Here is a 22,667-nt window from a genome sequence, read left to right as displayed (position 1 = left end):
AATTATTACATTAGTATATATCATTAGCATATATTTACATTAATATAATATAACTTAATATAAATATAATATAAAAGTATAATATAAATATAATATAATATAATATAAATGTGTATAATATAGATATAAGTTAACATGAGGTACATGAGATAAATAAATAAAAATAATAACAATATAAATACATTCCAATTATTCTATTTATCTGGTAATTGTTTCGAGAAACACGACACATTGCTGACGGGTGTTTCCCTTCAATTTATTCCGCTTAGCGCCAATCTTATCACGTATCCCAGGAGGTTTCTATGATGGTCATCTCCATTTGTGTAGGTTCCTTTTCTATGGAAGAAGGGGATCCGGTCCACAGTAGTCGCCTGACTACGCCGTGTACATTTTCTCTGCAGAGCTCGGCCTTGATGTAGGTGCTTATTAGAGACTTCCTTCTTTTCTGCACGCGTTTCTTTTGAGGTCGACTAGACATCGCTGGGATTTTAGCGGCTCACGGATGTATGTTGCTACTCCATAGCCCATGAGCAGCCGGAAATAGTCCACGTGTTGAGTGGCACGTTTGTCGGTTAAATCTCTGTATGCCACGCTATCCAGGCCGAATGGTCGAAACGCCTTTTCGGCCACTATCCGAATCTGATAGTCCAGGGTTTCTATCAGATGGTAGTCGTCAGTTGTCGTATTGCCGCTACCCCAAAAATTCAGTTGTTTTTTCTGCAAACGTGTTGCCAGCTTATTGACACGCACCGTTGATCTTGCGCGCTTTCTAAAGGTTGGGGTCATGTTACAGATGAAACGCTCTATTAATCCTGGTAAGCCTGCAGCTGCTCTTCCATCAATTTGGTGAAGTTGTCGATTGTTAGACGCGTATCGGTGCATACTTGCTCCAGCGGTAGTTCTCTTTCCAAATACTTCTTGGCTGCTTTTAGCGCTGCTTTATTCTGGTCCCAATTGACCTTGTTGATTGGTCCCATTTGTAAACTTAGTGATGACATCTATATATTTATGAGTTTGCTCCGCTCTGTGGTCGACTATCGTCTTTTTGTTGATGGCTTCTTTTATGAAAGCAGGAGTTATATCGCTGTAAAAGCTGATGACCCCTCTATTTAGCCAGAAATTACAAGCGACGTTGTTTGTATCCTTCAGACACTCGTCTCTTAATTTTCTTGGGATAGCGTGGTCGAAGAGCTCGTGTCGTTTCATCAAGCGATAATTAGCGACAACAAGATGGATGTAGTCGTATATTAGGCGTATTTTGTAGACGCTGCCATCCTTCCTTCTTTTCATGTACACGCCGTTTCTATTAAATATTAATATAAATAATAAAGCCTTAAACAGAGCATGAGTAGTCAATAAATTAAAAAAAGGTAACTTTTTATAACCTACAGACAAACTTCTCATTATTAACCCCAATTGACTTGAAGTAGACAAAGCAATAAATTTTTTTAAATCAAATTCATAATTAGCCTATAACTCAGCCATAAAAATAGTTAAACCTGATAATAATAACAATGAAGCCGCTACTCAATTACTAACTAACTAACTACTCGAATTATATCCGGAAGTATATACCCCTGCAGTTACTAATGAAAATGGAATTTGATCACTTTTTGTTATTGCTGCTAATATAATTAAAATCCCAATTACAATTATAAATTAATCATTTTTTAAAACATTTAAATAAAAAACATAATTCCATCTCCCATAATTTAATATTCAAGCAATTCTTAACGACAAGGCTACAACTCCAATTCGGTTTGATAAAGCAGTTAATATTATACATTTATAATAAAATTTATTCTTAATAAAAATAAATTAACTCTAACAAATAGTACAAATAAATAAATTTTTAATGAATTAAAATGTTTAACCTTATCTTTGACACCACAAGTCAATATTTCTTTAAACTATTTAAATATTAATCATAATATCCACATATCCCCCTTTATGATAAGTAAATTTAAAGGAAATCAATGTAAAAATAATAGACAAAATTCAAAAATTTTACCCTTTCTAAATCTATAAGCTCCTGAAATAGTCTTTCCACGTTGACTACAAGAAGTATAAGGTATGAGCAGATCTATAAATTGATAACAGAGATAACATTAATATAGTAAACCAAGATCATGCGACAATTCTATTACTTAAAGAAAATTCCCCCAATAAACTTAATGAAGGAGGAGCAGCTCTCTATTTTACTCTAATTTTACTCCATACTATGATCGAACACTTTTGGCGTGGCAAGAGAGCTGATATCAAAATGGCTGATATCGCTATCGATACAAAAGAGCTCAGCAAGTTATTGGAAGCAAAATGATTTATTAAATCTCGCAGTATAGTATACGAGCTGTTGAAACTACGAAAGAGCGACATACATTCATAACAATCCTAAAGCAGAAGCGCTACGATGGAATAAGTAATTCGTCTTGTAAAGGGAAAAGTTGCTCTCCAAGTTATCTCTTATCGGCAATTTGTGCAAATGTGAAGGCACCTTAAGCTATCTTCACATGCTTAAGGTATCAAACAATAACCAAAATACCAATCAAAAATTGTTTATAAATATTTAGTGAAGCCGCTTAACAATTCAGTGGTTTTAGGGACTTGAATTTGAAATTTTTGGAATTAGAGGATAATTTAGCTCAGCTCATTGTTACGCATAAAATTTGTAAAAGCGTATTATAATCAATGTACGCCTTAAAAGCCGGCTAAATATTGCTGACGTATTTCGGATACTTACGTATTTCGCGTGTATCATAGTGAGCCTAGAACAGGCTCATAAGTATGTAGTGACCATCTGGGCAAGCTTTTACCATAATTTTATCAAATTTTTCGAATATTTTTTGATTCTTTAATCTATTAAGATGTTTTCTGATCGAGTTTTACAGATTTATATTCCAATAATATTTATTAAGTTACGTTTTAGTTCATTGATATAACTGTAAAATATATTTTAATGCTGTCGAAAAAGTAAGCATTCAGCTAACTATTTTGCACATATTTAGATAATCAAAAATAACAAAGACCCAAACCCAAAATTCAAAGGATAAGCTCCGTAAATTTTTACTTAATTTTAATTAAATAATTACTTGATATATTCCCACAGATTTCCGCACAAGCAGCGGCCCCAAAAAACACTTTCAACACTTTCTACAGCCTGAAAGAAGACACCAACAAGATATCAAAGAAAATTATATAAATCTCACATGGGTCTCGTTCCAAAAATATTACCCAATAATTTATATAAATGTATTATTATTATTATTATTATTAATTTCGCCAGAGAAATAAATGCTAAGACTAAACTCTTAAAAGCACTAGCATCTAAGACTATCGGCTTTTTATTAAAAACTCTACCGCACTTGAGATTCGAACCCACGACCATTGACTTGCTAGTCTATATAAATGTAATTACGCGTAATTCCTTTAATTTACGATTATTTCAATTGTGTAAAACTTCTTAGTCTTTCTATACTTTTTCTCTATATTTTTCCAATATATATATATCATATATTTTTCTGATTTTTTTACTCTGATTACTTTACTTTACTTAACCTTTTTTAAATTTTCTCTCTGGTTTTCTATATTTTTTATTTAATTTATTTAATTTTATTATTTACCCTTTAACCCTTTAACATTCGGATGCATATTATGTCCCACTAAAGTACAAGCGTTATATTCAGGTTAGATCACTTGTTTAACTACTTATCATATATATATACTCATTTACACTTCTTTATAACACTGTATTAAGTTTATTTATTGTATTTTCAATTAGATTTATAATTTTTAACATAATAAATAACTATACCATTAATTCAACTATATCTAAATAAAAAAAAATCAGTAATGCATCAAAATAAAATGACATGCATTGAAAAACTACTATGGAAGAAATGGAGAAAATGGAGAAAAGTAAAGATCTCCTACGCAAAAAATTATATATATTTAATTATAACCTTCACTTATAAGTCAATTATGAATTTGAAGACGAAAATAAAAATGTGATAAGAACTTTACTTTATTTAGCAAAGTAGCATCAATAAACTAACATAACACTGAAATAACAGTTTATAATATTAATTAGAATTTGTTGGTATTTTTTGTCTAATTTTTTTATTTGATTGATGTTCTTTTCTACAATTTTTTGGTAGAATTACTTTTCTTATTAAAAAATTTTTCTTTCTCAATCTTTCGCAAATGCTTGCAAAATGGGATTTGGCTAAGAAACCGTTAGTTGACTATTTCTGTTACACCAAAACTAAGCAATAAGAAGAAAACAAAATAAAAATGTACGGAGAATAGACATAGAGTTGCTGCTAATAAATAAGAAAAAGTGGCAACACATTCGTCATGAGCTCTGTTAAATGGCAAATAAATGTAACTGAATCTTTGTTTTTCTCTTAATATTTTTAGGAATTCCTATGCAACCAGCTTTAAATTCAAATTGAGATACAGATTATGTATTCTTGTCAAGATGGGATGTGGTGGTTTGTGTAATTGCCATCAATATGCTGTCAAGTCGTAAGGAAATATTTACGATGTTGTATGCAATCAATATTTCGATTTCATGGGTGTACCCAATGGGGTTCTTAAGTAATGATTTTCGGATTTAGGACCAATTCACCATTTATCCCACTGATATTAACATTTTGCCTTTATTTTCTTAACTATCCGAAACATACCGAAAATTCTTTTCCATTCTATTAGGCAAGCAAATGGATTCTCTGTAGGTTTTGATAAAATTCAAATTCACGTAAAATATATCATTTTTGGAAGGCCTAACAATCTAAATATTTGTTATCATCATCGAAGGTCTTTTGGGTCCTATTGGCTACCGCATTCGCGGTAGAGATTTTGTGGATTCAAGGCGGAATAGACATTGACATACTTTTGCAAATTTTTAGCTTACCGATAACTTCAGAAGTGAACCGACCGCGTCGGGTGTGTTGTACATAACAATCAATTTCAACACAGCGGCCTTATAGGGAGATTAAGCCTGTTCAACGTTCGCAAACACTAACTCATGTTAATGTTAGTTCCGTTGCAGTTCTATAAATTTCCAGGGACCGGTATTTGATATTAATTTATTGAAATCTTCATTCTATTAATTCTAATAACTTTATTTTAATTAACAGAGGATGTATGGCATTTAGATTTTATTTTAAGTATTTCCCATAAAGTCAGGAACTAAAAGACCTTTGCGCTTACTAAAATGGGTTAGGTGAAATTCTTTTGCGATTGGTTAAAGTTGTTTGTTTAAAGACAATTTTCACAGCCAATAGGGAATAAAACAAATAATATATATAATTGTTTGTCGTTGTTCTTGCTGGCAGTTAAATAAATTGTCTTTCTGCTCACTACTAAAATGTGGGTTTACTCATTTTGTTTTTTTTTCTATAATGTATGTTAGAACCAGAGGGAAGCTTCAGAGACTCTATAAAGTGTATGTATATTCTTGATCAGCGTGAAGTTCTGAGTTTATTTATCTGTGTCAAGTATGTTGTTGGCACTTTCATGGTCGCATAAATGAAATTATCGACATCAAATTTAGTAGAAATAGTGGAAGTTTCTTCACGCTGGTTGTTATTGAAGATAGGCAAAATCGGTCGGAACGGAAGCGCGCAGTGAAATGAAAACTGAACGCAACTCCGTTTTAAAAACAAAAAAAATTTGTGGATTTTCGCTCGTTACTCTGAAGTTATAAAAGCTAGAAAGCTGAAATTTTCCACATTTACTTTACGAAACAGTCTTTAGGTCCGAAAGGTCCTTTAGGTGCGAAAACGGAAGCAATCGCGTATGCCCACACTAACTTACAAGTGTTTAAATATTGTTTTTGTCACTTTTTTAAGGTTTTCTGCTTATTTATCATAAGGAAAACAACACCGAATATTTAAAACTATTTTGTAAACTCCTAAAATGAAGATATATTATCTGCCTAAAAATGGGTTAATTCTAAAATGACACCGGTGGTAGACACCGCTATTACCTTTTTCTTAATAATACTAGCTATATGGGTATCAAACAAAAGGACTTGGAGAGTAGAATGCGAAAAGATAGTAGTGGGTATGCGAGACTCGACCCGCGCTGAATACAACTTTCTTACTTGTTTGACTAATATTGATGGGCGATAGCAAATCTTATGTGAAGATAAATTCACCCGGCGTGTGTTTTATACCATACAGACTTTAAATAATATTTTCATAAAACTTACACCATCGTAGCCGATCACACATATGGACGAATTCTTCGTACGATTTCTTTTATTTTCTACAACAAACGTCGAGTTGAACTTTCAAACCGTAATTTTGGAAAAAATGGAAAAAAAGAGATATAACGTGGGTCTTATGCGATTTTCATTTGGATAATTTAGTGTATTTTTCTAAACTTGGAAAAATTTATATCAAGTGCACATTAACTTTTGCACACTTTTTACGATAATTGAATTCACGCCAGGACGGGAATGAATAGCGATATAGTTTAGCATAGGAGGATTGTACGAAAGGTTTCCTAGCTATGATGCTTTTTTCTCCGAACTGATTGCATATGGTGTCGACAGTACTCTCGCTTCATTCATATCGAGTTTCTTGGGCAACCGTTCGATAAGAGGAAATGCAGGGCTACCACAGGGCCTTGTTTTTTCCCCTTCATTTTTCCCGGTTTTCATTAACGAGCTTCTGTGCGTAATGGAAAATCCTATCTATTCATTCGCAGACTTTGTTCATTCGTTTTCCTTTAGTAGAACGCCAAGCTCCAACGAATTGCTGAGGACAGGCTGCGTGATAAATATTCCCCGCATTGATGCCACAAAAAGAAAAGCTATCTCCTAAGGCGCGGGATGTTGTTCTTCCCGTAAGAATACAAAAGGATGTTCGTTAGACAGAACATGTGTTCGAACTGTCGAAAGATGCAACCAAGGGCTTAACTTTTTTGAAGCGGTTCAAAATATATTTCACTGTAGCCGATATCCGTACCATTTACACCATCTATATCCAGCCAAAATAACAGCGTAATCTGCAGGTGTGGGCGGGATCCCCCCGACCGCATACAAGAACTGGATTGGCGTTTGGCCAACGAAAGTGTGTCCAGAACTCTCGATAACCTTGAGCGGCGGCGAAACGTGAGCTGTGTTGCGCCTATGCACAGACACATTCACAACAAGTGTTCAGAGATAAAAAAGATATGTCCACCGATTAAATCCTTTTACACGTCTTTCTCAGCAATTTTCACCCACTCACCACACTACTGCGATTCGTCGTTTTTCAACCACGCTGCGCGTCTTTGGAACAACCTACCAGCAGTGTTCTTTCCTGCCGTGCCTAATCTCTCCCTTTTCAAGTCCAACGTTCATAAATACTATTCACTGAGTGGCTGGTCGTACAAAAAAATAAATAAATAAATAAAAAGCTAAGTAAGGGAAAAACATTTTTTTGTAAAATTCGAATTTTATTCATTTCTTTGAACAAAGATTCAGTCAGCCCAACTATTCTCTAACATTTCAATATTAATTTTATAGAACAATTTGCAAAGACCCTTGAAACACTTTTCAGTTTCCACAAAGACCCCACAATTCGGTTCAAGACTTTTCTCCTGGAGCATTATTTCTTAGAGTTGTGGGCAGATAATTGCTGGTGGTGGTTAGATCTGCAGAATAAGTTGAACTTCCCTTCATGCAATTTTCTCATTGATTCGGTATTTTATTTCCGCTGTGAGTAAACGCAGCAACCAACATTTCGTCAGGTTTATCAAGCCCATATCTGGATCCAATATGCAGCGAACACGTTCTTTGGATATATTCATGGCTTTGTTTATTTCTTCAATCTAAATTTAGTGATCGTCCGGCATCACTCGGCGGGCTTGAATCATTGCTCGTTATAGTGTTTAGGCATCTCGAACGTTCATTGTCACCCAAGCTCATGCGTCCGAATTTTAATTTAGTAAAAGTTAAATTCATGTACAGCTCGCATTTGGTTCGTGTTGGTGTACTGCTTTTTGAAGGCGAATACTGGCAGCCCATGACTATTGCTTTTTTGCAAAACCAAGCAAATCGGAGGCTAGCGTATCAGTCTACTCGTTTCTTAAAACTTTGACAAAGACCTCAAAGTTAAGTTTCGAAAACAAAGTTTGATCGTAAATTTTTTTTATATTCCCTTTCAGATTTAGCTAGCAAGTGGTGGATAAGGATCTAAGACAAAGCCTAAGATGAATGTAATAAAAAGGTAAGCGGTCCATGTATTTTAACAAATCAAATCCGCAAAGCGTGTATGTCTGACTTCTTCGAAATAGGCAATTAAATAACCTATACGTACAGTCGCCCGATGGCCTGACTTTTATCTTTAATCTTCGTATGAGCTGGGGCGTAGTAGGCTATAACATCTGTCAGGGCTTCGCTACAACTCAATAGGAATTTTTTTATATAAATAATTCTTTTTTGAAATAATGAAACTATTATGCTATTGTTAAATACTACCATCACTAGCGCACGGTTAAGGCAAATATTTGTCTTCAAATAAACTCGATTATACAATTAGCTGCATATTCACTATAAAAGGTATTAGAAATGGATAGTGTGATCAAAAGTGTTTTTAAAGAGCCTGCAATATGGCATTGAAATTGGTTTACGGTGTTCTTTCTTTGGCTTTATTAGGCATCAGCTTAGGTGAGATGCGATAAAAATAAAATTAAAACAATTTCTTAATAAAAAAAAAAAAAAAATGCTTATTTTCAGTTAACGCTGATTGTTCTTTAAAAATACCAGACGATGTTGAAAATGAAAAAACCCCAGTCATCACGGTAAGGAAATCTCAGAAGACTCTTGAATACGATTTATTTCAACCCACTGGAGAAGTAACAAATTTTCCTGAGCGTACTGAGATTCTTTTGGCTTGTACTGGTACTCAAAACTACTTCGAGAATGGAGATGAGTCTGTTACTCTACTTTGTCAAAATAATGAATTCAACGATGGACAAGGCAACGGTCCCGAATTTTTTACTTGCTTGAAAACTCCTACAGCCGAGTTAAGGAAAACGAAAAAACGTTGCTCATTAAATGACTTAAATGTTTACGATGTCGTCTATCGTATATCGGAAGAGGAAGTTGTTGGTCCTGTTTATGACATTTGCTATAATGCGAATTCGCAAAAACCTGCCTATAGCCGCAATGTAATAAATGGGACTGCCGTTAACTGTAAGTATGCTTTAGTACATCAAGCAGTCACTTTTTTAATTAGTGAACTACTGATCTCATAAATGTTATAGATCGTGTTCCGGAAAGGGAAACAGATCCCACTGTGTCACTTGCTAAAGATTTTACTACAAGCGATGTTAATAATTATTTTAAATTACAAAACCAAAAACAACGATTCCAAGGCTATACAATAGACGGTAAGCCACTTGTGGATGATAAAAACTTCTTTACACCTGGCCAATTAGCGCCTGATACGTCAATGATCACTCCCGCTGACAAGTTATCCACTTACGATTATGCGAACATTGTGCCACAATATAAAACAGTTTATGACGGTAACGTCTGGCGCGTAGAGAACATTACTCGTGATCTTGCTGTTGATCGTCAAGCTAACTTTGTAATTTATACCGGCGGCTACGAAAGGCTAACTGGGCTTCATGACGGCAAACAAGAGGACATTTACCTTACCACCAAGAAATATGTACATGAAATACCGAAATACATCTACAAATTTGTAGTGGACAAGGAGAATGATGCTGGAATTGTATTTTTTACTCTTAACAATCCTCATGTCAAAAATGTAGAGGGAACTGAATTTTGCAAGAATCAATGCGAAGAGGCCAACGTTCTTGTTCCAAATTTCAAAGATTGGACCCAAGGATATACTTTCTGTTGTACTTGGAACGATGTTAAGGACCATGTAAGAGCCTTACCTCAGGATATTACAATTAATAATTTGTTAAAATTTAATTAAAAGCAAAAAAGAGAAAGAAAATTTAAAAATGATACATAAATATATACATATTTGCTATACACATACTTATATTGGCTATATATATATATATATATATATATGTATATATTGTAGTGAAACATAAAATTTGTTTGTTCATCTGCGCAGTTATTTTTGTGCCGTGTTACAGATCATGTCGTTATTGTGCTTATCTTGTTGGTAGGGCTACGCAATTATTTTTCCTGTGCTAGAACTTGCTGCCCGCGTTGAAGCTCTTGTGCGGTCTCTTGAGGATCCGTGATAACAACATCACCGCCAAAGGACAGAGGTTGGATTTGTACATGTGAAGGGTCATGAAGGGTGATCGGGTGGGAGAAGGAGTTGGGGAGTTGACCTTGTCCCCGGAGGAGATTATTTTGCTGTTTTATTTTATTATTTTTTTGCCGTTTCAAAAAATTATTCCTATACGCTAAGTCCAGGTCTCTAGATTTTCTCCCTTTTTCGCCTTCGCTGTGTTGAGAATTACAAAACTGGGACCACAAAAATCACTGTAAAGTAATCCCCAGGGTATCATGACATGTATCGTTTAAAGGTTGATACCATCCAGACATGAGTTTTTTAATAATGTTGCAATATGTGTGTCAGATCGGAGACTTATTGAGTGATGTGCTACTTGCATCACGATAATGATTTTCTCTAGGCCAATGTTAACAAGCGTTGTATTTGGAAGGCTCCCAATACGTAAAAACAAGTAAAAACATTATAGTGGGGCAAGGCCGATACCCGATCACTTCGTCTATACAGTTATTGATTTCCATGTTAAGTTACTATTGTGAGTGGTTTTCACCATGAAATAATAGAAATTGTATCATTTTGTTATGTAAAGTTTCAGTTTTCATAGGAACGGTTACTTGAGAGAGGGTATAAAAAATTGTCTTCGCTGAATCAAATTTTTATACGAATTTAAAATAACCTTAATACTATTACAGAGTGAGTTTTGTCGGGAAATTTTGAAAATTGTAATTTTTTTCCATATAACGAGTTTTCAAAATAGGGCGTTAAATAGGGAGTAGTTGAAAAAGCAGACCGATCCGTACCATTTTCAATGGCGTTCGTCTCTGCGCCAAAGCACGTCAGTGTACCAAATATGATCAAAATATTTAGGAAATTTACAATCTACCTCTTGAACCCGAATTAACAGATAGGTCGGCTTAGATCGATTAAAAAATGTATCTGAATCGATTCGTATAATAAAAAGTTCGTCTATCTTAAGGCCTTCTCCGCGTTACATTCGCCCGTATAAACTTAAAGAAAGAAGAATTTGAAAACAACAAATTATAAGTGACTGTAAATTATGTACGTGTCTCTATGCTTCGTATTAGCATTATAAATAAAGTCACTGATTAATACATAGTAATACATGCAAAACGAAATGAGTAGGACGCGTTGACTGAAACAAGGAGCCCACTCAGTTAAAGACGACTGTGACTTGATCCTTCCGGATGCGGTTAAAAGTGAATTTTCTCCGATTATTTTTGTGAAGAAGGACTTTCATCTATTTAAATTAACTGGGCGAACAACGATACACAGTGAAGGGGAAAAGATTTTGCTAAGTTATCCCGGACGTCCAAATTACTTGCAAACAATAAAAAAAAAGTCCATTACCGCTTTGTGTGAAGAAAGTGATTTCAGAAATGTTGGAGATAATACACTCGATGAATTGTTTTGCGAAGCGGCTCCCTCTGTCGAGTTGATAACTACCAACATATCTTGCTCATTAAGAAATTCCACTCTGTACATAGTCGGTTATCGAATATCGAGGCTCGCCCGCCCTCTATACTATACATGTTACAACGAGTATTTGCAGAAGAGTCATAACTTCATAAACCGTACTACAGATAGAAAACCGTACTGCTATAGAAACATATACGCTTACGCTTAGATGGACGCAATTTTTATACGCTTATGAGACATTGACTTGCAATTCTCATTTGAGTGCGACCAATGTGTGGCGAAGTGGATGGATGGACGGATGACATGTAAAAAATGTACACTTATATTGCTTTTTTCGATATTCTGACGAATCGACGAATATCCGAGTAGTTGTTGCCAGTAGAATTTCACCGGACTTTAGAACATTACACCCTTTAGCAGAGCATCGTCGGTTTGCCATAGCGATTCGTTCTTAAAACCGAGCTGAATGGTGCACATGTTTTTTCGTTTCTGGGATTGTTAAAACAAGCTCACTTTTCATCCCCAGTTGCATTGCAGCGCAAAACCAACTTCCCCTTGTAACGTTTGAACAAAAAAAAAATGTTGCTTTCTTTAGGCCACGAATCGACCTATTCAAGGATTTGGCGCAAACTATGCTGCTTTACGAAACTTGTATTGCTTGTGGAATGAAAACGTTTATCAGATGCTGAAAAGAGATGAGGATGACAATGATGCGATTTGACAGTATTCACACTGATAGCGAGGGTTATCTATGGGCAAATTCCGGTTTTATATTTATATCGTTGATAGATGACCGGATCGACCGCGATTTAATTACTGTTTCTATTGCAAAGTATAAATAAGTGATTGAAGGTATACACACACACACACACACACACACACACACACAGGAAGATTCATATTTTTAAAATATGTTTATATGCATGAATTTAAGGATAATAAAAATGCATCTTATTGCCGCATACACGGTCACTCACAGACGCACAAACACACTCATCCACATACGCGTACGCACCCACACATTCTTTTGCTTTGCAGAACCTGTTCACTACCGCTTACCATGGAATATAAAAATGTTATTAACTCAACTTTGTCTGCCGCATTCTATTTTACTGAATCGCGTCTGATGTGATTTCGCCGTTTGTTATCTACCTATTGTTGTTGTTAATGTTAAATCCAGACGAATGCCGAACATTTTTTTCATTGTGTCAAAACTTACAACATCAAGGGCAAGTTCGTCTCTGCTCGTTATACATCCACACACACACACATATATACATACATGCAGAGTGTACTTTCCCGTGGAATATTTTCGCATAGAGTTGTTGTCAACTGTAACTTTTACACATATTTTGCATATACATTTGTGTCTGTGTATTTATTATTTATTGCATTGTACATATGTGTATATGTGTGCGATAATATCATTAACTCAAACAAGAAAGTTATACACGCTTTAGGGTGAGTCTTAGGTAATTGAATGCAAAAATGAATTACAATTTTTTTTTTTAGTTTTTACGATTTTTCCTTGTTTTTTTTTTTTTTGCTTTGCTTTTTGTTGTCTTTTTTTTTGTCCAGTGCAAGAAGACTACCTTGAAGAAGTGGCGATACATAATAACCGCGAAAAAGACTAACGGAAGGAGCTAATGTTGATTCGTCAAACTCCTGTAAAGGAATTTCTCTTTCTAAGGATATCTTTGAAGTAAAAATTTTATAAAGTGGAAGTCTGTACCGCTAGACTTGGCCTCCATGTCTGAACTTCACAAATAACTACATGTGTGAAAGTGTAAAAGCGTAGAACTGTGGCATGTTTTGCAAGGGAATATGAGGCATTGGGCCGGCAATTCTTCATTCGAAAAACATTTTGAGGATTTTGCTATTAGTTGCTTAGAGAGATAGAGAGAGAGACGGAAAAGGTAAAAATATTTTCTTTGCAATCATAAACCTAACTGACGTGACGGCTCTGGAAGATTAGCTGAAAATATTGTTACTTCCTTCCAACGTATTAATAATAGCTCGACCGGGAATGTTTCGGTTTAATAAATGATGTCCGAGACTTTCATTTGAAAACTCACCTGAAGCGATCGTTGTTTCTACATAAAGACACTTAAATTAGCCTTTGAAGTCTTATAACACGTTGCAACTTTCTTAACAACGGTACCGGCGTCTAACCTGTTTAATCTCGTGGTTTTTGCCATGCAAAGTGTGCTGGTATTATCGGCCGTGCTGCTGATGCAGTCTTTGATCCCTCAAAAGGCTTACGATGGTCATGTCCTGACTGTAGAAAGCGGGACATAGATTTCTACAAACTCTTCACGGAAACGAGAAATTGTTTCTCAGATTTGAGCAAACATCTCGGCTCCTTGTGGGAGAAATTTGAAATAAGACTAGGTTTGATGAGTGTCGTTTCCCCAGCTAGCTACAACTCGCAGCTTAGCGTTTCTTCAGGTTCATTATCTCTCATTTATCAAACTGTCAGAGGCCTAAATTCAAAAATTCGTTCTACTCCCCTAAATTCTGTGCGCACGCAGTTTTCCTGTTTGGCAATCACAGAAACTTGGTTAAAGCCTGATTCGTTTCAGGTTTCCAGAAATGATCGATTGCATTGCAGTGGTGATGGTGTTTTAATTGCCTTATCTGCGGCAGTCCCCTCCTATTCAATTGAATTTCCCACTACTCCCGACATTGAATTTATCGCTTACATAAACACTTATATGTGACCTGCTCCTATATTCCCCCAAAACTCGGATATCTTCATATATAAGAAACAGGCCGCCCTCATTTGCGAAGTGGCCAAGCAATCTAAACCTACCGATATAGTAATTGCGTTGGGTGAATTCAATTTGCCTCAAGTCAATTGGTGTTACAGTGAGAGTTCTGGCTGTTTGATTCCTACCTGAACATCGGATGGAGCTCTTGTGTTCTTTAATGAATTATTCGATCATAATGTTGTTCAATAGACTGCTTAATCTTTGCTTTGCCAGTTTTGGGTATTTCCTTTCATTACAAGCATGATTGTTAGTTGAACTTCATAACGGTCCAAATTCAACTTGTTTAAATAAATTTTACGATTTCACATCTTTCTCATATTATGCTTGATTTCTCAGTTTGGAGTATTGATAGCTTGCTGTCGTCGCCCTACAATATATTAAATCAAGCTATTTCTGCATGCCTTCCGATCAAGCAGTCTCGTCCTCAAAGCAGATGTCTCCCGTAGTTTAATAAGACAACTAAATATTACAAGAAGAGGAAAAACAAGCTTTCCAAAAAATTTTCGAAAAGTGGTTCTTCTTTCGACTATTTCGCTTACTCAGTAGCAAGGCATAGATTTAATTGCCTCAATCGCCAATATTATTGCAGATACCTTCAGTTTGTTAAATCATCTCATAAAAAATCTCCATAAATCCCTCGCATGTTTCTTTTAATGACTCTAAGTCCTGGGATGATATTGAAACGTCAAATCTCTTTGCGAAATATTTCCGACAAAACTTTTCGACTGCTAGTTTCGATTTATCAGTAAACTATCCATTACCGATTACTAATTTGGTCTCAATTTCTATTTTGGTTATTTCTGGAAGTAACGTTTTTGAAGGGTTGAGCCTTCTAAAATATATTTGTGCGCCTGGATCTGATGGCATTCCATCATGTGTACTTATATCTTGTGCTGGCGAGCTATGTGGTGTTATCTCAAAGATTTTTAACCTGTCCTGAATTTAGGTGTTTTCCCTTTGTGTTGGAAGACCTGTTTCCTTATTCCTATTCACAAAAGTGGAAGTAGACAACTTGTAAAGAGCTACAGAGGCACTGCCAAGTTGAGTGTCTTGCCTAAACTATTCGAGCGAATTGTGACTCAGCATATGGCCTTTTCCATCAAATCGTATATTTCTTTTCTCCACCATGATGTCATATACACTGATTTTAGCAAAGCGTTTGATTTAGTTAACCTTAAACAACTCATCTTTAAACTACAAGCTTCTGGCTTCCCTTTCTATTTATTGAAATGGTTAAGCTCTTATCTGCACATTAGATCATTCAGGGTTGTGTTTAACTTCATTATCCCGGATGAATTTCCCGTGACGTCTAGCGTACCTCAAGGAAGCCACTTGGGACCCATTTTATTTAATTTATACATCAACGATTTACCCTCGGTGATTGAATCCAACGAGATCTTAATATGTGCTGATGATGTGAAACTGTTTTCTTCCTTTTCCGTAGAATCGCAATCGCCCCAGCTTCAAAGTGATTTGAATAATTTGGAATCTTGTGAAACTAAATCTAAATAAATGTAAGAAGCTTTCTTTCTCAAGAAAGAAGTCATTTAATGCTCAGTATTTCATTGATTCGCACAAGTTGCAGGATGTCGATTCTTTCACAGATTTGGGCGTTCCATTTGACCATAGGTTACGTTTTAACTTGCATATTGAGCTCTCGTTAAGCAAAGCTAGGTCCGCGCTTAGTTTTATAAAGAGGTGGTCCAAAGAGCTCGATGGTCCTTATATTACGAAAAGGCTGTACATTTGTTTGGTTGGACATATACTTGAGTATGCCTTTGTAGCGTGATCTCCTCCATATAGGTGCTATGTAGATTCAATTGAATCTGTTCAACAGCAATTCTTACTGTTTGCCCTTAGGAATTTGGGTTGGGAACCGATTGACGCCCTTTAACCTTATGAAAATAGGTTGCTTCTATTATCCTTACCGTCAATTGAGAAACGTAAATTTTGTTCTTGGAGTTTCCTTCTTAATCAAAGTAATAAATGGTACTATTGACTCGCCCGTATTACTTGCTGAGATAAGCTTTAATTTTCCTAACCGCTTCTCTAGGCTCAGAGTTGTTTGCAGAAACTTAAATGATGTCTATCATTTATTCTCATTATCGGACTCTTTAAAATCTATGAAAGCAACTTTGTTTAACATGCGCGATTTACCTATGTCATATTTAAACGAACATTTCATTCTTAACATCTCATTTTTTATTTAAAATAATATTGTGTTGTTAACCTGTTGATTGCCAAGCTTCTGCATATTTGCAATGGTTTAGGGGTTCACTTGCAACCTGGATCTGTTCTTGTTGCGGGTGTGCTTCTGCGCTAGCTGCGTACATGCTTTTTTTTCTCTCTCTTGTTATTTATTTATATATGAATTATTATTTTTAACTTTTTAATTTATTCTTCAACCTACTTTGTTCTTGTTTTCTTCCTTTTTATTATACACTAGTTTTCAAACAATTAGTATAAGATTTTCTATTAAGATGCACTGAATTCGACTGTAATTTTCCTTAGTTGAATTGCATGTATAAATGGGTAAAATAAAATAAAAATAAAAAAATATGCGTATCAAATAAAAGTACTTGGAGAGTAGAAGGCGACAAGCTAAGCTCTTTAATTCTAAATTAATTATGGTGGACAGCACGACGTGGTAGATTAGCGTTTCCTGAAGTAAAAGGTGAAAGATAAATTTTGTCCCTTCCTTTTATGACAATAAATAAGAGCATGGGGCGCCAAAGATTTCAATGGTCGTGAGAATGTAAGATTAGGCCACAGGCGAATATTCCTTTCTTATATTAATAGATAATACAATTAAGTAATGCTTTCGTTTTTAATTTTTTTATTCCTCAAAAATTTTAAATTTGATTAGTTTTTGTGACTTTCAATATTTTAAAAGTCCTTCGACCTGCATATCTCTAGGCAGAGTTCGTACACGATTGTTGAAATCCTCATATCTGCAACAGATTGTATAACCCTTTTCAACATCTTTGAAATCTGGCTCATTAATGTTAGCTTCGTCACATATATCTTTACATAAATTTTCGGAAGCGGCGTTCTTATGATAAGGATCATTGAGAGTAACAAATACTATACCATCTTTACTTTTGGTATCTACTACCAGTTTATATATGTATTTCGGTACCCCATGAGTAGGATACTCGGCATTATCCAAACCAATAGGTTTCCACTCTTCCAATTCGTATGAGTAAAATCCGCCTGTATATTCCTCAAATGTAGCTTGACGTTGGTCAGCCAGTTCTTGGGTCATGTTCTCATACCTCCAGATATTACCATCATATATGCCTTTAAACAATGGGGCAATATTGGCATAGTCGTACGTCGACAGTTTATCAGCGCCGGTAATTATGGAAGTATCTGGTGTGAGCTGGCCTTCAGTAAAGTAATGCTCATCATCCACCAAAGGTTTACCATCTACTTTAAGATCTTTGAACCTTTCCTTTTGCTCTTTATACAATTTGTCAAGGTCTTTTCCAGCTTGGGGATCTCTTGAAGAATAATGCTCATAAGGTTTCTCGGGAAGTTTATCTATAGACGTAAAGATATGTGCGATAAATTCAGCTAGACGTTATGTGTTTAAGAATTGCTTACATTTCCATGTGCGACCATAAATGAAGTTGTGCGTGTACCCGCGATTTTGAGCCTCGCCGTCGTAACAAATGTCGTAAACAGAACCATAGAATTTTCCATTGACCTTATAGCCAGCTGCGTAAAGATCATAATCGTTACCCATACAGCGTTTGCCGGTTTTTTCCACCACAGCCTCCGCCATACTTTTACATGACATGTCCTTGAGTTTCTCTTCTGCAGCACTCTCAAACTGGTTACCATTGCAAGACAATGTTGTTGTCTCTTGCCCATTAGATTTCAAAGCGTTACCTTCTCCGGTGCAAGCCAAGAGAAGTTCAGTACCTTCCGGCAAAGTTGTCGTTTTTTCCTCAGGGCGGAATAGCTTCATATTGTTACCGGTTTTTACTAGAACAACCGGAGCTTCCTCAGTGCTAAGATCATCAGGTATGTTAATGGAACATTGACCGACAACTGAATAAAAAAAGAAATCTTGTATCTATTCTTGGATACACGGTTCATTGAAATTACCAAGGTAGCTTCGGGTGAAAGCCAGAATTAAAAGACCGTACAAAAGCGACATTTTGCTAGTATTGAACAACACTGAATGATCATTCAATGTGCTTGCAGAGATCTTTTATAGTAAAAAGTTTACTAAAGCAACATTCTTCAGCAATTGTTTAAAATTGTTTGTTTAAAGACATTCAATAAAGTTCTTGAAGTCAAGAGGGAACCAAATAAATAATTATGTAATTGTTTACCGTAAGCAAGTGCAATTGTTTGCTGTTAATAACAGGGAATATTTATATAGATATAAGTAAATATATTTTTATTACATTTGTAGAAGAAGAGAAGAAATTATATATGATAAAAAGATAGTGGATGACAGTGTCGTTATCAATGAAATTTTTCGCTTAATTCGAAATTAGATTAAAATATTAAATGAATACTCTTTCCAGTCCATTCGAAAACAAGCTTGATTTGCCTAGGTACACTTCAACACTTTTCAAAAGAAACGAAACAGAAAGGATGAACCCTTAAAAAGAAAAGAAAACGTTGCTGTTACATATAGATATATAGATCCGGTTTTTTATATATATGTACCGTTGATTATATACATATATGTATGATTACATATCTATTTCTATATATATACATATATACATATATGTATGGTTATATACATATATGGTATATTTATATATACGGATATACATGGTTTCCACGGAAAGGTGCGAAAGCTCTAAAAATGAACCCAGTCAACCATATGCAAACTTTGTTATCAACTGAAAATGTTGCGATTTCGCAAGATATTTGTTAAAAGTGATGAATTTCGTCCAACAACAGCGTAAGTTCTCCTTCTAAATGTAGGAGCTTTCACCATGAATTTCCACTGAAATATTTCCCTTTTTATTTTTTTGCCAATGAAAGCGTCGACACTTTCTTTGCCGAGCATTAACAAGGCATACAGAAAAGAATGAAGAATTGATTAGTACCACCTGCTAAAATCCATTTCGAGATATCTCTATATATATTAAAGCACAAAAGAACGTCAAAACTATGCCTAGAACAAACTTTGTTTCAATTCTAGTCTAACTAAATTCGAAAACAGGGCAAATCGGCTTTTTGATTCACTCGTATGTAACAAAAAAACGTGTTTCCGACTTTTTCTAAAATTATAACCGCAAAATTTATTGATTTTATATTTATTTATAATTATATTTATTATTATTATTATTATAAGTAATTTAACCAGTTTTATTGAGAACTACATCGCCTTTGAGGTTTGTACTCACGACCATTGACTTGTATGTCGAAATGTGTTGCCTAGTGGACCACTCAGATAGATATCTTATATTTACATTTTGATATGCATATGTATATATATATATATGTCCCTTTCTGTCCATTGTCCAAGGAAGGACTACACTAAATGCCTCATTTCGTCTTTAAAGCCAAAAATGCGCCTAAGATTTAGCTCATGGTCGCATAAATTCCTCCAGAAAGTTAAGGCCAAACATACGCAGTCTTAGCTAACAAGCGCAGTTCCATTTTGAAGATCATATTGACAATGTTGAAGATATTATTACAATCTATAGCAGAAATTATAAGTTGCAGTCCGAATATATTTCTTAAGGTTAGTTAATAGATCAGTGAAAAGGTCATGTCGATCAACTAACTAAAATGTCCGCAATTACTAAAACATATGCTATGAACGACTTCTGGATAAGGCGAATATCACTTTCTTATGTTAATAGATAAAATAATTAATTAATGCTTTCATTCTTAATTTTTTTATTTTTGAAGATTTTTAAATCCTTCACTAGTTCTTATAACTTTCAATATTTTAAAAGGCCTTTAACCTGTAGATCGTTGGGTAGAGTTCGTACACTATTTCTGAAATCCTCATACCTGCAACAGATTGTGAAACCCTTTTCGACATCTTTGAAATTTGGCTCATTAATGTTAGCTTTGCCGCATACATTTTTACATAAGTTTTCGGAAGAGGGCTTCTTATGATAAGGGTCATTGAGAGTAACAAATACTATGCCATTTTTACTTTTAGTATCCACTACCAGTTTATATACGAATTTCGGTACTCGATGAGTAGGTTGCTTAGCATTATCCAAACCAATAGGTTTCCACTTCTCCACTTCGTATGTGTAAAATAAGCCTGTATATTCCTCAAATGTAGCTTGACGTTTGTCAGCCAGTTCTTGGGTCATGTTCTCATACCTCCAGATATTACCATCATATATGCCATTAAACAATGGAACAATATTGGCATAGTCGTACGTCGACAGTTTATCAGCGCCGGTAATTATGGAAGTATCTGGTGTGAGCTGGCCTTCAGTAAAGTAATGCTCATCATCCACCAAAGGTTTACCATTTACTTTAAGATCTTTGAACCTTTCATTTTGCTCTTTATACAATTTGTCAAGTGCTTTTCCAGCTTGGGGATCTCTTGAAGAATAATGCTTATAAGGTTTCTCGGGAAGTTTATCTATAGACGTAAAGATATGTGCGATAAATTCAGCTAGACGTTATGTGTTTAAGAATTGCTTACGTTTCCATGTGCGACCATAGATGAAGTTGTGCGTGTATCCGCTTTGAGCCTTGCCGTTGTAACAAATGTCGTAAACAGAACCATAGAATTTTCCATTGACCTTATAGCCAGCTGCGTAAAGATCATAATCGTTACCCATACAGCGTTTGTCGGTTTTTTCCACCACAGCCTTCGCCATACTTTTACATGACATGTCCTTGAGTTTCTCCTTTGCAGCACTCTCAAACTGGTTACCATTGCAAGACAATGTTGTTGTCTCTTGCCCATTAGATTTCAAACCGTTACCTTCTCCGGTGCAAGCCAAGAGAAGTTCAGTACCTTTCGGCAAAGTTGTCGTTTTTTCCTCAGGGCGGAATAGTTTCATATTGTTACCGGTTTTTACTAGAACAACCGGAGCTTCCTCAGTGCTAAGATCATCAGGTATGTTAATGGAACATTGACCGACAACTGAATAAAAAGAGAAACCAATATAAAACAAAACGAAATCCTGTATCTATTCTTGGATACACGGTTCATTGAAATTACCAAGGCAGCTTCGGGTAAAAGCCAGAATTAAAAGACCGTACAAAAGCGACATTTTGTTAGTATTGAACAACACTGAATGGTCATTCAATGTGCTTGCAGAGATCTTTTATAGTGAAAAGTATACTAAAGCAACATTCTTCAGCAATTGTTTAAAATTGTTTGTTTAAAGACATTCAATAAAGTTCTTGAAGTCAAGAGGGGACCAAATAAATAATTATGTAATTGTTTACCGTAAGCAATTGTAATTATTTGCTGTTAATAACACAGAATATGTAGATATAAATAAATATATTTTTATCACATTTGTACAAGAAGAAAAGAAATTATATAGGATAAAAAGATAGTGGATAACAGTGTCGTTATCAATGAAATTTTTCACTTAACTCGAAATTAGATTAAAATATTAAATGAATACTCTTTCCAGTCCATTCGAGAACAAGCTTGATTTGCGTAGGCACACTTGAATCCTTAAAAAAGAAGGAAAATGTCGGCTGCGCTGTACCTGGTGACTGCCAGCGCTGCAGTCAGGTGCAGCGAAGTCCCTAGGTGCAACGCAATCGCCAAAGGCCGCGTTGTTCTCTTGGCTTCCACCTATAGACCGCGGTTTTTAAAATATTGCGATGATATTCGATATACTGATGTGTTTTCGCCCAAGGAGAAACACTATTGAAAATGGTACGGATCGGACTTCTTCTTTGATCGCTTCCCATATAACGAATTATATCATATCATCAGTCGTATGTACAACTGTACGGTTGTGTACAGTATTATACGGTGGACTACGACCTGTTATTGTTTTCTATTTCAATTCTTTTATCAATAATCCACACAGATATAAAATCTGATTTAGATTCTTTTTTTCTTGGTCTAATTTTCAAGACTTACAACTTCTTGCCTACCATAACTTGAATTACAGTCCAACCCGTTTTTGTGCGGTGTTTTTTTATGCGCTTTTTCTTGTGCGATTCTTTTTGTGTGATTCTTTTTTTTTTGTGCGATTCTTTTTGTGCGATTCTTTTTTTTGTGCGGTATATGAATATCGACACATTGAATTTCGCCGAGAGGTTA

At 35.2% G+C, this 22,667-nt stretch overlaps 2 protein-coding genes across 2 annotated transcripts; one reads left to right on the top strand and one right to left on the bottom strand.

Moving 5' to 3' along the window:
• The first annotated feature begins 8,570 nt into the window (after positions 1–8,570).
• On the top strand, positions 8,571–9,962 carry LOC119636572. The gene is made up of 3 exons (XM_038031979.1): positions 8,571–8,659; positions 8,729–9,187; positions 9,259–9,962. Exons 1-3 carry the CDS (start codon positions 8,602–8,604, stop codon positions 9,939–9,941), a joined length of 1,200 nt encoding a protein of 399 aa, XP_037887907.1. The 5' UTR covers positions 8,571–8,601; the 3' UTR covers positions 9,942–9,962.
• Positions 9,963–17,249: 7,287 nt separating this feature from the next.
• LOC119636354 lies at positions 17,250–21,709 on the bottom strand. Its single transcript, XM_038031666.1, has 6 exons — positions 21,600–21,709; positions 21,075–21,521; positions 20,353–21,011; positions 18,539–18,641; positions 18,032–18,481; positions 17,250–17,968 (listed from the first exon to the last, which is right to left on the bottom strand). The coding sequence occupies exons 1-6, from the start codon at positions 21,649–21,651 to the stop codon at positions 17,304–17,306; spliced, it is 2,376 nt and encodes a 791-aa protein (XP_037887594.1). The 5' UTR covers positions 21,652–21,709; the 3' UTR covers positions 17,250–17,303.
• Positions 21,710–22,667: the final 958 nt, after the last annotated feature.

This window comes from Glossina fuscipes, unplaced genomic scaffold, assembly GCF_014805625.2.
Source record: "Glossina fuscipes isolate IAEA_lab_2018 unplaced genomic scaffold, Yale_Gfus_2 28, whole genome shotgun sequence".
NCBI lineage: Eukaryota > Metazoa > Arthropoda > Insecta > Diptera > Glossinidae > Glossina > Glossina fuscipes.
This window is presented reverse-complemented; position numbering and strand designations above follow the sequence as displayed.

Coding starts and splice junctions, on each gene's coding strand:
- LOC119636572 (XM_038031979.1), top strand. CDS start 8,602: ATGGCATTGAAATTGGTTTACGGTGTTCTTTCTTTGGCTTTATTAGGC. Junction 8,660..8,728: donor TTTATTAGGCATCAGCTTAG/GTGAGATGCGAT, acceptor GCTTATTTTCAG/TTAACGCTGATTGTTCTTTA. Junction 9,188..9,258: donor AAATGGGACTGCCGTTAACT/GTAAGTATGCTT, acceptor TAAATGTTATAG/ATCGTGTTCCGGAAAGGGAA.
- LOC119636354 (XM_038031666.1), bottom strand. CDS start 21,651: ATGTCGCTTTTGTACGGTCTTTTAATTCTGGCTTTTACCCGAAGCTGC. Junction 21,522..21,599: donor TTTTACCCGAAGCTGCCTTG/GTAATTTCAATG, acceptor CTTTTTATTCAG/TTGTCGGTCAATGTTCCATT. Junction 18,642..20,352: donor AGGTTAAAGGCCTTTTAAAA/TATTGAAAGTTA, acceptor TTACTATAAAAG/ATCTCTGCAAGCACATTGAA.